We start from the raw sequence: 17,786 nt of genomic DNA, 5'->3' as shown, positions 1-17,786 counted from the left end.
TCTAGGAGTAGCATTTATTGTAGTCCTCTTAATCCAATAAATAATAGATTAAGAGAAACATTATGCTCTTCATGCCTTTACTATTCACAAAGATGATTTGATCTCCTAACTACTAATTCTTGCTTATTCTCTCATCATGTTCTCTTGCTCCAACTAGCAAATTTGTAAGTAGGGTTAGGTGTTGCCAAAGAATAAATTTGAGTTTAACATTGTATACATTTGTATTCTTTTCGGTTTTTGATATGCGGTAAAGTAAATGCAAAATAATGTGTCATCATCTCTTAAATATCTCAAAAGATATTTTTTTCATGCAAAATAAAATTGCCTTTATAAAATCAACACCTTCATTTATAGCCTTGCTTACAACCCACAATCCACACTTTAAACGAGGGGTGTAACTAAGTCAAATCAACTCATGAATCAGATCGAGCTTAACTTGAAAAAAAAAAAACTCATGAGTCCAGCTCGACGAGTAAACAAACCAAGCTTGAATCAATCCCGAATTCACTAGTCATCTCATGAGTTGACTCATTAAAAAAATCTTAATATATATTATACTTGAACTATATTAAAATTTTAAATTTTAAATATAAAATTATTAAAAATACTTGAAAACTATATCTTTATTCCTTATCTCATGTTATTTCTTATAAATAATCATTCTTTTTCTCATTTTATTACAACAACAATTTAAATCATAATTATTTTTTCTCTTTCATAATAAATGAGTCCTTTTATGAATGGGCTTGAACTCAATAAATTAGTTGAGCTCAAGCTCAATTTGAAACTTAAACTCAACACAAGTCATTTGAAACTACCCTCAACCCAACCTATTATAAGCAAAAATCATACCCCTCACTGCACACACACACACAGAGCTTGCACAGCAGTAAGCAGATAATGAATGAGGATGGGAAAGGAATAGAATGAAGTTGTACTTAAGCTCTCCATTATAATTCAACACAGTATGAGATTCCAGTTTTACATCCAATCAAATAACAAAATTTATTTCGCTCAACTTATAGTACATTCAACTAAACAATTAACTAAAAATGAATTGCACTGTATTTTATTTGGCCTGGTTACAAGCTGGCATCCTCCTTGTCAAGAGAAGAAGAAAGAAAACTCAAAATAAATCCATCAATATCTCCTTCTAAAACAGAATCAGGGTCAGAAACTTCATAGTTTGTTCGGAGATCTTTCACCATCCGGTATGGCTGCAGGTAGGAGAGAGAGATATATAACTGAATAATCACAAAGTCGCTTTCTAAGAACCATGTAGAGAAAAAAATAAAACTTACATGAAGAACATAAGTTCTTATCTGGTTTCCCCAGCTGATATCAGTGAGAGACTCTGTGTGCTCCGCATTCATTTGTGCTTGACGAGCCATCTCAAGTTGATCTAACCGAGACTGAAGAACCGCCATTGCTGCTGCTTTATTTTGGTGCTGGGATCTGCAAGATGAACAGGCTTTGATTGCTTAGATGTGAGTGATAGTGGTAAGAATGGGATGTGTAGCACAGGCCATAGGAAAGTTAGTGCAGTCATTAATGCTAAACATGCCTCACATATGAAACAGTTGTGAAGTTAATTTACATTGAATCAAAATTGTATATATTGTTTGTAAGAATGCACATGCGTATATTTATGGAAGTACTTGTACTTGAATCAATGTATAAATGCGTCTATGCATTTACATGCATGAAGTTATGCATGTATTAGTATTTATACGCATATTAACCTAAGAATTTGCCTTATAAGATTGAAATCACATCGCTTTTTGGACTCAAATCATGATTAGGTAGACGTTGATGAATCATGTCTAGCTTGACTCAACATTAGATCGAGTCAACTTATAATTAGACTTGACTAAACTCAAGATATGTTCAAATGACTTCAAGCCAACCTGGAGTTAAGGTTAGACCAGCTTGAGATCAGATTATTAGCAGATCCTTAATTAAGGCATTTTTGAACCCACCATAGTTATGCAGAAATAATGGACCAGCCATAGATTAGTGCTATGCAGCTTGACCAGCAAGAAGCCAATGATTTATCACATTGTTTAGTTTGTGTTTTTTAGCTATTTAGTTTTTTTTATTTTGAAAACAAAGCACTTTATTTTTGAAATACTCAACAATTTTAGATGTTTTGTAACTGTTTTCAACTTTTTTTAAAACTGAAAATCACCCCCATACTTACCACTGCCATTGCTGCCCACCATCACAATCTCATGCAATATACGTTAAAACAAAATAACATTTACTTGAGATATAAAAAATGATTTAATTTCATATTAGAATAAAAATAAACCAACAAAAATTATAAACAAAAAAAAAGAAAATAGAAAATGATCCCAAATGGCACTTTAGTTCCCAGCTCCCAGCTCCCAGCTCAAATTTGAGTAGCTTTATAACTCCTAAATCGTCTTAGAAGCATCACTCAGTTACGAGGGCACCTATAAGCTTCTTAATTATGCTATACTTCTTTATTAGTAACATTCTACTTGTTCTAATAGCCAATACAATTTATTTGTTGCATGACAAGTATATTATAGCGAACTGCCACAATAGCATGACGTATATGTCCCATTTTTAGATGCATATTCAGCTTTTTTTTTTTTTTCTCTAAGCCAAAACCTCCGGCTGAAATTTCTAAATTGAACATCTTATAATGTATATTATGTGATTTAGCCTTAGATTAGCACTCTTGATGAAGGCATAAATATTTTAAAAATCTTCTTAAGTGTGTTAGGAAGTATATTTAGACTTTTTTTTAAATTGAAGATTAAGTGGAGATAAGGATTTTGTATTAGAGATTAAGTGGAGTTAGTAAGTGTATTTAGACTTTTTTTTATATATTGGAGATTAAATGGTGTTGAGGATTTTGGAAATCTTCTCAAGTGTGTTAGTAAGTGTATTTGGACTTTTTTTATATTAAGTGGAGTTAAGGCTTCAATATTTTCAAAATCTTTTGAAGTTCTGGCCAGCCTTATGTAAAACTAGCATAACTTACGAGCTGCTTCAAAAGGAATTGGAGTTTTGATGGGGACATCAGAGCATGGAAAGTATATCAAAGGTGTTGCCGTCGATCTACGGCCACGATCGAGTCGATGTATTTTTAAGTCATTCCATGTATTTGTTTTATTATTTATGTTGTATTTATTTTTCCTGTTTTACTCCTTAAGGGAGGTAGTATGTAAGCCCTGAGGGCATCGTCGTCTTTTTATTGTCTTGAGCCTTTGTACGAGGCTATATACAACCCCATTGTTCTCTTTTCATGTTAAGGAATGACTGAATAAAAAATTTTCTGCGTTTTGATTTCTTGCAAGAGCGAGAGAGGTTTGGAGAGAGATCCCTTGGAGAGGGAAGCGTATCACCCACCAACCTTAGAGATGGTCGGGTTTGTGGTTCTTCGTCGTTATTTTATTACTTTCTTTCCCTCATCCCCTAACAGCCGGCCAACAATCTTCCTAGACCCATCTCCTAAGCCGCCGGCCACTACACCCTCCACCATCACCCGCCGCCAAGACCCCAACCTCCATATTCACCCACGAAAACTCCTCATCGCTGGCCACCCTTCGCTCCTCCCCCATCTACACCAGCCCCACAACCTTCCTAAAATAGGTTTCATAATTTTGGTAACTCTCTTCATGATCAAATTCAAATTAATTTGAATTTGAAGGAGTTACCTAATTTGCAAAATCCTATTTTATGAAACTTACTAAATTGATTCATATTTAAATTTTAAATTAAGAGGGGATTAGATATTTCTTTCCACACTTAATTTATTAATTTAAGTAGGCATTAAATTCCTCAAATACCGCCGGCCCTCTTTCTTATCCGCACCCTCTCTCTCTTCCAAATTTCCCTCCCCCACATTAAATCCTTTCCCCTTTGCATCCTAAGCAAGGTTCTCCACAAAGATTTTGACAAGGGATTTCCTTCATCCTTTCTCCAACATTTGAAAGATTGAAAGAATGTTTTCCTTTCAAGAAGAAATTCTTGAGGAAGACAAAAGAAAAAGAGATGTCGTCTACAACACATCCATCCTTCGACGTGATGCATAGCCGATCCAGATCTTGATTACGGCATTACCTACGACGAACAAGGGTTTGTTAACATCCTTCACTCCACCTTCTTCGACGTCAATCCTAATATTGACAACACCATCGAGGAGTACGCGGAGCGCATTCTAGATACCCTTGTCGAAACTGTAGAGGAGCAACTTGGTACCGTTCAGTGGAGGATTACATCCAATCTGTGATAAAGGTTTGTCAATCTTCCTAATCTCGTGCTTTTGTAGTTTAACCCACTTTTGTGATTTGATTGGAATCATGAAGGTCTGGTTCACCAATCTCTGCCAAGCCTAGTAAGCCAAGGCAATTTATTTAATATAAAGTGTTTCATAACTTTGTAAGAGTTTTAAGTGGATTTAATAAGGCTAATCCCATAAAAATACCCCTCATCTCTGCTTACACGTATAAGGCACCTAAATTGACTCAAATCGTTATTCAACGAACATCGAATTCTAAGATCTTTTCGGACTCCTCTAAAATTGTTAAGTCACTATGTACCTCAATGTCTTCCCTAAAAATTTTTTATTGCTCATCAGTCATCCATTTTCTAAGCATAGATATATAAAATACATTGTGTATATCAGACATATTTGTAGGTAACTCCAAATGATAGACAGCCTTCTCAATTCTTTCAATGATTTCAAATGGCCCAATATATCTTGGATTTAATTTTCCTCCTTGATCAAATCTGTAAATACCCCTCATAGGTCTAACCTTCAAAAACACAAATTCTCTAGATTCAAACTCAACCCTTCTATGTTTGGGATCGTAGTACTTTTACTGACATTCTTGTGATGCCTTCAAACTATCATTGATTAATTTGATTTTCTCGGTGGCTTGATTCACCAATTGTGGCCCTAATAATTGTCTTTCCTCAACTTCAACTTGGAAAATTTTCATGAGGAATGATTTAATGAGTTCATGAACAGGTCCAAGCTCCAAATCCCAAGCACCAATGGCCTTGCCTTCGTCCAACGGAAAACTTGTGAAAAAAAAATTCTGGTAACTGTCACCTGTTTAAAGAGCCATTGGACCCACTTTTTCTTTTGGGCTCAAGTTATGTCTCATAACTCCAGCTCCTATAGTGTTCTGTCCTAAAAATTTTCCTAACCTTCGTTGTTTTTTTTGGTTCAAGTTATGTTCTTTCCAGTTAACTTCAATCTCTCCGAATTGAAAGGCGCATCTAATTTCTACAGTCAGATCAATTAAGGCTGCTGCAATAGACATGCAATGAAGAATAACAAAAATACCCAGTTAATTAAAAAAATTAGTCGTCTGGCATACAGGCATGTTTTTAGAGGACAACAATTTTTTTATTTGCCTAGCATACAGAGCTTCCGGTTTTAAATATTAAAAAAAAAATGCATTTTTTTCAAATTTGTTTTTTTAATATACTGCTCAAATTATTAAAAAATTAAAGCAACTCAACAGGCAAATTATCAAGGGTGAACTCTCTGAAGTTATAGTAATACAGATGCAATAAATTTCATGATGAACCACAGAAATTAACATCCTGCTGACATAATCAGAAATAACAAAACTAATCATTATTAGTGCTGCTATGGAACACATACCAAGACGGACAGAAGGCACGGAGAAGATTGCCACTACCTTTCATTCTGGCATGTAGCAGATATTCCTGTAGGAATGTGTACTATTCTGACGGCACTCTCAGTCGTATTAACATGCTGGCCACCTGCACCACTGGCACGAAACCTTTCGATGCGAAGATCTGATTCCTTAATTTGAAAACGGGATGGTCCATCGTTTAGGATTGGTATTACAGCTACAGCAGCAAAAGAAGTATGGCGACGCTTCCCAGTATCAAATGGGGAGATCCGTACCAATCTATGCACCCCAACTTCGGCTTTTGCATAACCAAATGAAAATTCACCATCTACTTTGATTGTTGCACGCTGAAAGAAGAGAAAAAGTTATTAGAAACCTAATACTTCGATTCAAATTCAGTTACTCGTGTCTCGAAGAAGTCACTATGCAAAGGAATAAAAAGTACGAACAAGAACCTTGATTCCTGCTATCTCACCATGCATTTCATCCACAACCATAACCTCATATCCATGGCGTTTAGCCCAACTAACGTACATGTTCAGAACCATGGAAGCCCAATCCATGCTTTCCGTACCGCCGGCTCCAGCTTGAACCTGAATGATATGATAAACTTCTTCAGATGTTAAACTGGATAACACGAGAGCAATTCTTGAAGTAAAAATATGAAGACAAGAATATTACGTAGGGAAGAATTCAGTTTTGCACAGTATCTTCCAAAAGAAATATGGGATTCAAAAACAAATGCTATTGATAAATATAATAGTAACTAATATAGACCAGAATCAGTGGCATGAATATCAAACAGGGATCTCAAAAAAGGTAAATCAGAAATCCAACAAATAGTTCAAATAAGAAAATCCAGATTCCTCTAAACCTGTGAATGAAGTTGTTTTTTTTTTTTTATAAACAGGCCCTCTTACTTCTTAAGTCCATCTTACCCAATATGCACTAGTAACCCAGCCAGTGCCATGTTGTTAGCCATCATTTTGGGGATGCTGAAAGGTTAGTTACCGCTGTTTGCTACTACCAACAAAAAAATTCCCATGAAGACATCAGAAGGAGAAAGTCATTGAATCTTCCTTCCATCGTGCATACAGCCCTCTGATTATCACTAGAGGCCTTCCCTCAGCCCACCACCAAGCAATCTGGGCACACTTATCAAACTTAGCGACGTTTAATAACCTATTTTTGGCAGGATTTAAGAAAAATTTAGCTTAAATCAAGCAAAATAGTATTTTAGAAACTTTAAATCCTATTGTTTGTATACCATTTAAATACTGTTATTAGTTAAATCCAATATTTGTTGAATCCCACCATTCAGATGATTTAAACAATTTAATGATGTCTCTCTCATACAAATCTTAAATCTCGAAACAAATAACCAAACAGTTATCAGAATTTAGCAAGCTTTAATGCTATCATGCCCTCAATATTTAAATCTAGATGTACAGGATTTATTAAATCCTACTTCTAGCTAACCAGCCCCTTATGGTGGCCTCCAATCACAACTACCAAGCATTCCTAGCATATCTCGAACAATGCTAGCCTTCCTGCACCAAGGATGTTTGATTGAAAAAAGGATGGCCTGACGATGACATAGGCGACGCCTAGTGGTTTTGAGACAACCTGTTTATGCCCTTCAGTTGTGTAGGGGGAGGAGGTCCCTCTCCATCTCATCACCATAATTCTTGATCTCAAACATCCTCCATCATCGCCACTGGTAATGACCCTCTTTAGTGGCTAGGGCTTACTCCAACTAAACTAATTGAAGATCAAATGAATCAGCCAGTCGTGATCTGCTGTGGTTACATTTAAAAAAAATTGGTCCAATTGGTTCAGCTGTAGAAATCCTAGACCACATCAATTAATATTTTGATATGTGTCGAACATCAAATCCATCATGAATTTCAAGCACTATTTGACAGTGTACCGACGCTCTGAATGAGTCAAGGGTATTTGCTACCAACACAGTCTTCCTAAATGTGAATGTGGATGGTCCTAAAGAAATTGTTGGATCATAAGGAAAGTTACCCAAAAATGTTGAGGGTTGGTTTGGTCAATTAACTTCCTAACCTTATCAAGTCAAAGGTGTCTTAACCAAATCAATCAAATTGAAACCTTCAAAAATTCTTTCAAGTGTTTCTATGCAAACCTCAATCCTTATGAATATAGGTAGGGAGCAACATACCATTCGTCACATCCCATCTTAAATCCTCCACAGATCATATGATATAATTCGTAAGGGGCATGATGTAATTATACAACATAGAGCGTGCTTATAATAATATTATAGTATATTTCTATAGTGTTTAATTGGTACATGGTAGGTCTCCTAAAATTAACCTTAGATATATAATTTTAGAACTAAAACATTCCACAAATTAAAAAAAAAAAAAGAAAAATTTAAAAAAAAAAAAAAAAAAAATTGTGGAAAAGTTTTGAGCCAAAACCATGAAACATTTGATAATTATTAGGGGTGTAAACGAGTCAAGTCAAGTCAAGTCAAATATCTACCTAATCATGTTTAATTCTTGCTGAGCTCAAGCTCGGTTCGTTCGAAAATTATCAGGCTCAAGCTCGACTCATTTACTCGATCTCGTTAAGAAAGCTAGAGCATGACTCGTGAAATAATTAAAAATATTTAGTATTTATTTTATTATATTATTTTAAAATTAGATTTTAAATACATTCTAATTTAAACGAGCGGCTCAACAAGCTTATGAGCTAAGCCTAGCTAAGCTCGAGCTTGTATAATATGCGAGCTCGACTATAGGCTCAATAAGCACGACTCGTGAGCACATTAACAAGTCGAGTTCGAGTTGACTTGACTCACTTACACCCCTATGCATGATACATAGAATACACAATCCTCATATATGATACACATGATACAATATACTAATACATGAGTTGTACATATGATATATGATAAACACATCAACATGACATCACATGCATAGCAATAAACATATTGATATACATGACTTTAATATAGAAATAGTATCTAGATATTGATGATATATTGAAAAATGATGGATTAAGATAATTGATAGAATAAAATTGTTTGCATTGATTCACATGATATCCCTTCCTATAGTATTTACATGATATGCAGGGTATAGGATTGAGACACGAATTGTTGATCCATTTTCTAATTAATGTTCCTACTTATCACTACCGCTCATTTTAATACATTGATGCTCATATGAATCGATATTGTTAATACTGACTGGTACATGTTTACAATGATATGATATGAATGATTACATGCATGTTGTTTTTGTCTCGTGCATTAAATACAGTTGTAGGATCTAGCAAATTGCTGAGCAGTTAGCACATCCTGTGATGGCCTTTCCTTGAATACAAAGGGCAGATAAGCTAATATTCTATAACAATGGGGTGAGAATGAAACCATAAAGTTATAACCATTTACTTGGTTCTATATAGAATGAAAATTTGCTCTATGCTGTTTGATGGTGATCTGCCAACTACAAAGATGGTAGAAGCTTTTAAGATCAATAGGCAATGATATCAAGTGATGACAGTGGCTTGGAGGATGGCTTAATATTTATAGGCCTATGCAATCCCCTATGTAATAAGTTCTGAGCAAACTTCTCCCTTTAATAGTAAGGGATAGTCAAATAATTATACATAACAAATCAAGAAGATAGCCAAGGTGAGGCTGTCGGGAGATAAAACAAAATGTTTTACTTAAATCAAAATACTTAATATTAATCTATATCAATAGTCATTTAGATATTTTATTTAATTTTAATGTTTCAATTATAGATATAAAATAAAAACAAATTTTAATTTAATATTCTTTATCTTTCTGCATTAGATTTTATATTTCATATAAGATTATTTGATATAGAAGTTACGATAAATAGATGGTGTCGAACAATGACTAAAACCCATGCAACTTATTTTAAACTGATTGAAGAATACCCTTTATGATTTAGCTTATTATGCTTAAAATAAATAAATTAATATAAATGGAGAGAGAGAAACAAAGAGAGAGATAGGGAGGGAGATAAAGAGAAACAGAGACACAGAGACACAGAGAGAGCCACAAGGACGAGTAAGAGAGAGATGAGGAGATATTATTTTTTATGTAATGTTATATGAATATTATTTTTATATAATATTATTTAAATATTATTTTTAATTATTATTTACATATTATTTAAATATTAGTAATTTAATTTATTAAAAAATTATTTAAAATTTGTTAAATTTTTAATAAAATATTATTTTTATATAATATTGCATATATTAAATGATCTAAAAATTTTAAATTAAAATAAAATTATGTATAATCATTTATTTTAATTAATTTTTTAACAATTATTTAATAAATTAAATTATTAATATTTAAAATAATATTTAAATAATAGTTAAAAATAATATTTAAATAAGATTATATAAAAATAATATTCATATAACATTATATTAAAAAAAATCTCCTCATCTCTTCCTCCCCATCTCTCTTGTCCCTGTGGCTCTCTCTCCCTCTCCCCATTTCTCTTTCTCTCTCTCTCTCAATTTCTCTCTCCTTTTCTCTTTCTCTCCATTTATATTATTTTATATATTTTAAATTGAATACGCTAAATCATAAAAGATATTCATATTAAATCAAATAATTTGGCGTATTTAAAATGCACCAAAACATTTGACGATTTTGCTCTTTTTTTAAATTATTTTTTAAGTATGCTCCCTTAAGCTAATTTTAATTTTAAGAAATAATGAGCTCCTTAAAATTTGGCGTGTATATATATATATATATATATATATTGAGGCCGATATGTTACATTATTCATTCTAGAATCACCCCTTTAATTTTTCCCTGAGCTCATCTCTCTTCTATGAGAGCACTATTCTAAATTTGACATCAAAGGGACCACCAAGGACTACCCGGAGCAGGACTCACTCCTTGCCTTTGGTTGATTTGTATGTAACACATTGGTTGAGTTTAACAGGAATCTTGGAGACTTCTCCAGCAGAGACATCTCTGGTAGACAACAGTACTAAAAAAAAACTAGTTCCATGTAATACATGTAGATCATATCAAAGCTATCAACAAAACATAAGAGAAATAGCCAAATGACAAATCTAGATAATCTAGACGCTTATTTAGTTACCTGTAGCTGATTTTCAAAGGAAACAACAATCTATTGGAACAACTGCAATAGTAAGAAGTGTAGAAAGTAGACAACAGAGTTGCTTAAGTAAAAGAAAATAGCTAACAAAACAAAAGAATCAAGGTGTTCAAATGAAAGACCATGAGAAAGGAAATGGATGTCAGACAATAATTCAGAATTTGTAGCAAGATACAAAAATATATATAATTCTGCTACACGACGCTACTAACCTCGATATAGCAAGAGCAGGGATCATTCTCCCCAGATAATAAAGCCTCGAGTTCTTTCTCCTTTGCTTTTCTTCTCATATTGAGCAATTCACTCATATATTCCTTCACAAATCAATAGAGAAGACGAAGCTTATCATCGTTGCACATGAAAAGAGAGTGCAGAATGAAAGGAAAAAAAAACAGACAAACAGACAAACAAACAAACAAACAACATATGCCAAACTAAAGCTTCAATAACCCAGGAAAATATGGATGAAGGAACAAAAATGAACGAATTCAAAATTTATTCTACAACTCTGATATGCAAATAGCAAAAGAAAGAAATATTTTCTCAAAATAAACTAAACCTTTTTAGGAGATTCTAGTGGATGAGGTACAAGAAAAAACCAGATTGCGATCAAAACATATCTCAAAGGCCAAGGAAAGATGAGTGTATTAACGCCTAATCTAATGTTTTTCATAAAAGGATCATCACAAAAGTAGAAACACTAAATGCAGCGCTTGTAAAGAATGGATGGTGAATAAGGCATACATAACCAATCCCAAAAAGTTATAGTACAATGCCGATGATCACAAAACAGTGCTAAAAGACCCCTTGAAGAAGGAATCTTGTGATGAAAATTCAAATTTTACATGGATAAACATGTCTTTAAGGAATAAGTATCTTAGGACGCATAAATAACTAGAAGAAATGGGACGCTGAAACTTGATATTAGAATTTGTTTGTCAGATAGCCCATGAAAATCATGTATGTACTACAGTAGAAAGGTAAAATGCAGCCAATATATAATATTTTATCTAAAATAAACATTTAAAGACAACTGAGGATTATAATCACATAAACTGTAGTGCATGTTTGGATAACGAGGAAAATCCACCAAGTTAATGAATGAGGCGTTGGGTAAAATAAATATTCATTAAATAAGGGAATATTTCTATCATAAAGAGATAAAACAAAAGAGACAGATTTTCGAACATACTTCCCACCAGGCCAATAGCAACAATTGGAATTTAAAAAGAATATATAAATATCTAAAAGTGGTAGCCTACCAATTCCAATTGATTATCATGTTCTTCACGTGCTAGTTTAAGCAAATCAATAAACTCAAGAAGCTCTTGCTCAAATCCATTAACTTCTCTCATCTTGCTCATTAGCCCCCCATGCTCACGGCTAATTCTGGATGCATAAGTAGGATCATCCCAAAGATCTGGCTTGTCTAATGCCACAGACAGCTGCTCTAACCTGATCATCATCTTTTTCCACTGCCAATAGATAAAGTATTGATTTCATGCCCAAATATAGCACAAATGATAACTAAATACTCAAAGGAACAAATGTGCATAGGTATGCTTGTGCACTTTGAAAGTTACAAGAAGTATTTCAGAGCACTATTATTATTGAACAATAAAAAATATTAAAATGAAGAAAATATCCATAAAACAATTAGCATCCACTGAACCAAGAAAATATAGCCATCCATTAGATGATAGTCATAAAACTAACACTATAATCCTTTTGTGCTTCTCATAAGAAAGAAAGATCATCAGTGCACCGGGTTAAAAAGTAAAACAAGCACATGCAATATAATAAGTACAGGCAATAATGATGGAATTTACAGAAAGTGAAAACTTTTAATAGGTCAGGCATAAAATTGTAGTAAAGAAAAAAGGCCATGCAAGTAAATAGCACGTACAACCACTGTGAAGAATGTTATGAATTTAAAATAGATTTATCTGTTATTAATGGTGATAAGATAGGTAATTGCACAAACTGTCTACATTGAGATAATATAAGTGACATCATCTTCAAATCAGATACTTGACACCAATGTACAGTTTTATAAATTCACGGTTATTGCAAAGGCCATAAACAATACGCTTAAAACTAGAAAGGCATTCCATGTTCACTTTCAAAAATGGTCATCATCTTACAGTTGGTTATAGTTTGGATCCTTGATTGTTATACAGAAGATAATCAGTAAAATTACAGTTTTATATTTGCATTTCATGAGCCAGGAATTGTAACACCATTCTAGCATGAACGACACAAGTGCTGTCAAAGGCCTCGAGAGAAGTTCTAAGCAAATTTTTATATCTACATTTCTAAATCCAAGCATTACAAGTTGTGTAAGAAATAGTAGTCAAGCACGGTCCAATGATGTCTTTCAGAAATTAAATAGAATTCTTCCAAATGCAAATTCTGATATCATTCACATATGCTTCTTTTTAGGCTGCAAAAAACAACTTCAGGTCCTTTTAACATAAAACAATTGTCCATAGAATGAGATTCCCCAACTATCTTGTAAAATCTTAAAATTTCATAGTTCATATATAAATTGCTAAAAATTAGGATACAAAATTAAACCCACTTTAGTCTCTTATACAAGATTGATGTTAATTTAGCACCTGAGATACCATTTAGGATCAATTTTATATAATTAAGGGAGGATGCAGAAAAATAAGATTTTAAGACTAAATTGGCTACATATGAATATTCAGGAGACCATTTTGAGCTTTTTCAACAAAGCTTATATAGTTATATCTAAGGGACGTCTAGTTGGATGTTTTTAAAATGCTTGTATTTTAGAAATGCAAAGTAATCCGAATGCATGAATTTTAGAAAGACATGAGTTGTTTGGTTGGAAGCAAATCAAATAAATTGAAATAATGTTGTGCTGTTATGGTACATTTTACATGCATTAAAATACAGCGAACAACAATGGGTTGTAGCTGAGTTCAACTAGCAACAGTGAAGGCAGCGAGCAAATGTTGACAATGGCGTGCAATATCAACAAGTAGCGAGCAACATCCATGGGCAATGAAGGTGGGCCACACGCTATGAGTTTTCCTTATATTTGGAACTCTTTCGAATTGTATAAATTCTCAATTTCTAAATTCATCAAAAATAGGTATCATGTGAAAATTCCAAATCCCTAAAATAAATGCTTCGTGTTTCATTTGCTTAAAACCAAATATCAGAAAAATCAAACTGCATTTCTTTAATTTATAATTCAAGTACTTACATTCAAATAGCCCCTCATAAAAAAATGATAGCATTTGTGTTGCTCGCCAATTTCTTTAAAAGATGTTTAAGTTCTCTATAATCCTATTTAAAATGTGAATAAAACATAGAGAAACCAAAAAAATAACAATAAATGCATCAAAAAGATAAGTTCATACCCTGTATTCCGCCAGATCAACTCATGCATATTGACAGGAAATAACCACCTTTGAAAAATACTTTTAACATTTATCTACCTCAAACTATGCTTTTTGTTGAGCTTTAATCCATGAATATGGTCTAACTAACCGGTATTTGGGTAAGTTTTATTTAGAGGTAAGTTTTAGTAGATTTCAATGCTATCTGTCAAATACGTTTGATTCAATGCTATTGCAATACTTTCAGGATCATAAAAAGTGAAATATTGAGAGGGTGAAAATCTCAAAAATATAAGCTAATTTTGAACACAGCATTTATAACTTTATTATTTAGAAATTTCACAACCAAACGACTGACATCTCCCGAAATGTTTTACAATAGTAAGTCAAATAAAATAAGTCACCTGCAATCGCTTCTTGATGAGCTGTATGGATTGGGCTATGGCGGCCGCATGGCTCTTCCAATCCCCCTCGCTCTCATCAAGAATAGGCCATCTCTTGACGACAATGGCAGCCACCGTCAACCCGTCGGAAGTTTTCGGATCGGACACCACCGCGCCCGCCGAGGAAGAAAACAATCTTGACCGCGACTGAATGGCAAAATCCGAACTTCTCGGAAACCGATTTGGGTCTTGAAAGCAGGGAGAAACCCTAGCTCCGCTGCTCGCCTTTTCAAAGGAATCGAGGGCGATTTGGTTTCCTAGACGAAGAAAGGATAACAAGGAGCGGATTGGTGGCTTCTTTTTGGTAAGAAATTTATCAGTGTAAGGACCAGTTTTGGAGTACGATCTCCTGAAGAGAGAAAACAATGCCATAGTTTTTTCTCCCTGGATAAAAGCGCAGCAATCCCGGTGTCCGCACAGAATAATTTGCCGAAGCGCCAACTTAGCAACTCCGCTTCGACATCACACTACCATGAGTTCTCCTTGCATTCGCTACTCACAAGATGAACTTTGAGATGTAAGATTTCTTCTCGGAGAAGTTAAATTTTCTTGTTTTATTAAGTTGAGCTTTTGATTTTGAGTTGGAAAAATGCTTTTTACCGCGTTCAGTACATCAATTTTTTATTTTGAGTTTCACATATTTTTTTTTTAAATCCTAATTTTTTATACATATTTTCAAATTTGAAGAAGCTTAAATGATAGACAACTTCGAATGGAGGTTGTGACTACAAAAGATTAGATGTTCAAAATATAAATATATTTAATTTTTAAATTTATTGAATTTATTTATTATGTTTCTTTTATGCTTCATACTATGATTTTATTTAATTTTTTATTAAATATTGACAAAATGATTGTATTATTATTATTATATTTAAATATAATAAGTATTTTTTTATTATGTGATATGATTCGACCACAGTCGGACCATTGAACTATTGACCTTTTTCAACTTCAAGCGAAGAATCATATAACAATTTCTTCTTCAGATGAGTTTAAGGACTTTAATAAATTTAAATATATTTTAATTTATGAGCATCAATTTTTTTTTCAACTTCATATAACAATTTTCCACCTTCTGAATTTCATTTCATTTTTATCTTGACTGTTGGGTAGAGAGAGATTTTTAAAGCAGAAAGTTATATTTTAATGTCTTAGTGCAAAAAATTTCCTAACAGGCCAGAAAAATTGGCTAGATTTAGGTAAGTTATTTCTACATTACTTTTGATTTCAGTAACTTTTGTGAGTACTTAAGTGAGTATGTTGTTATCGATAAAAATTGTTATAGAACTATAAATGCTTTAAAATGATGTTGTGAAACTTGCTCATAAATTTTTTTTATTTGTTACTTTGCATGTGTATACCCCGTGCAAACAACTAATTCTATCGTACATATGAAATTTCATGTATTTATGTTTTGTTAAATGTTATTCATATAAGTTAGAAATGCTAATATTTTCAAGATCATGTGATGAAATTTATATGTTTCCACTCATGTTCATATGGTGAGTTATATGTTCATATTCATGATCAAATGATGGGATTGATATGTTATGTTCATATGATGGAGCATTTATACAAGATAGAGAGAAAGAGGAGAAATTAGGGGTGTCAAAATTGGGTTTTGGACCAGGTTCGTGTCGAAACCGGAACTAACTCGGGTTTATCAAGTCGGATTTTCGTGTCTTGTCAAATATTGAAACTCCTAGGAGAAATGTAAGCAACATCTATTTATGTTTATGTGCAATAGAAGTTGAGTAATAAGGGCTTATGCACACATATTATTCCTCAATCTAAGCCTATGGTATACCTAAATAGATATAAGATGAACAAGTATAGCCATAAGTGGATGTGGAGCTATAAGGGACTAAGGGGAAACATGATTTAAATGGAGGTATAAGGAAGAATCGAAAAATGTCATATATGTTTTCTATTGATATGTTGAATGTAATGTTATTTTATATATTTTATTTTTGATATAATGCTTAAGTGAATACTCATCTTATCTTTTGTTGACATGTTCCAACTATTAATTGATTTGTGACACTAGTTGTACTATCACAATTATGCTCATAACAACAACTGATACAACCAATTATGTGATTTTATAAAAAGAAATAATTGATTTTTCATATTAATACAATGTTTAACTGATATGCAATTATTTTAAAATAAATATTACATTCTTAAGTAGGTCTCGTATATCTTACTGAGGAAATATAGCTTACCCCTATATTTGTTATATATATGTTTATGAAAGGGTAAAGCACCTCTTAAAAAAAGGAAATTATTGTGTACGCAATCCGAACGCAGAATAAGGTTCGGATGCTACATATTTACTGCTTATTTTACTGCGTATTTTTTTATAAATAATTTTTTCGTGGCAGATAAGCAGCAAACAAATAATACTCACTAAATATATAATAAATACGCAAAAAAAAAAGTATAAAAATTATGTATAAAAAAATATGCAGTAAATACGTAGCATTCGAACCTTACTCTGTGTTCGGATTGCGTACACAATAATTTCTCTAAAAAAAGATTGTTGATAAAGGCTAAAGCTATGATTATATATATGTCTTGCATTCAGATAAAATTCTTTTGCTAATCATGGTATGATATGTATTTTTGTTAAAGAAATGATATTGCAATAATTCAAATGAAATGATGATGATTATCATGATATTTTAATTAAAGTTCATATTTGATGAATTAGAAAGACTATATTGTTAACATTGAAGATATAAAAAGGAAACAAAAAATTCTTTCAATTTGGTCTTGAGAAAATAGGCCTGCTATGATAGCCTCTATATGATGAGATTTGTTCAGAGTATTGTGGGTTGTGTTAGGATGGGTTATGAAAGTACTTTAGTGGTAACAATGCAATGATTTGGAAGAATTACATTGTAACTATAACCATAGAAATGATTATTAGCTATAAAGTGGCAACCAAAGGTACTCTAAAGTTATTTATGTTTGTGTACCCTATCTTCATGGTTGGTAGTGTGATGCCCTATAATCTAATTTGTAAGAATTATTCATTTATCTTTTAATAAACAACAACAATCAGATCTATCTAATATCATCTATCATTAAAAAACAACAAAAAATATTCAATCATTCAAATATAATATAATAATAATAATCAAGTGGCATCTCTTTGTCCTT

At 32.7% G+C, this 17,786-nt stretch overlaps 1 protein-coding gene across 2 annotated transcripts; it reads right to left on the bottom strand.

The window, feature by feature from the left end:
* Positions 1-913: 913 nt before the first annotated feature.
* On the bottom strand, positions 914-15,154 carry LOC110104993 (peptide chain release factor PrfB2, chloroplastic). 2 transcript variants are annotated; one of them, XM_020834324.2, is made up of 7 exons: positions 14,580-15,151; positions 12,067-12,279; positions 11,017-11,118; positions 6,101-6,238; positions 5,688-5,992; positions 1,302-1,455; positions 914-1,217 (listed from the first exon to the last, which is right to left on the bottom strand). In XM_020834324.2, exons 1-7 carry the CDS (start codon positions 14,988-14,990, stop codon positions 1,083-1,085), a joined length of 1,458 nt encoding a protein of 485 aa, XP_020689983.2. In that variant the 5' UTR covers positions 14,991-15,151; the 3' UTR covers positions 914-1,082. The 2 variants fall into 2 exon arrangements, with proteins under 2 accessions (XP_020689983.2, XP_028554051.1); XM_028698218.1 differs by lacking the exon at positions 914-1,217 and having other exon boundaries at positions 1,319-1,455; positions 5,651-5,992; positions 14,580-15,154.
* Between the last annotated feature and the right edge of the window lie 2,632 nt (positions 15,155-17,786).

This window comes from Dendrobium catenatum, unplaced genomic scaffold (assembly GCF_001605985.2).
Source record: "Dendrobium catenatum unplaced genomic scaffold, ASM160598v2 fragScaff_scaffold_1056, whole genome shotgun sequence".
NCBI classification, from domain to species: Eukaryota; Viridiplantae; Streptophyta; class Magnoliopsida; order Asparagales; family Orchidaceae; genus Dendrobium; species Dendrobium catenatum.
Note: the sequence above shows the minus strand (reverse complement) of the source record. Positions and strands in the feature narration are given on the sequence as shown.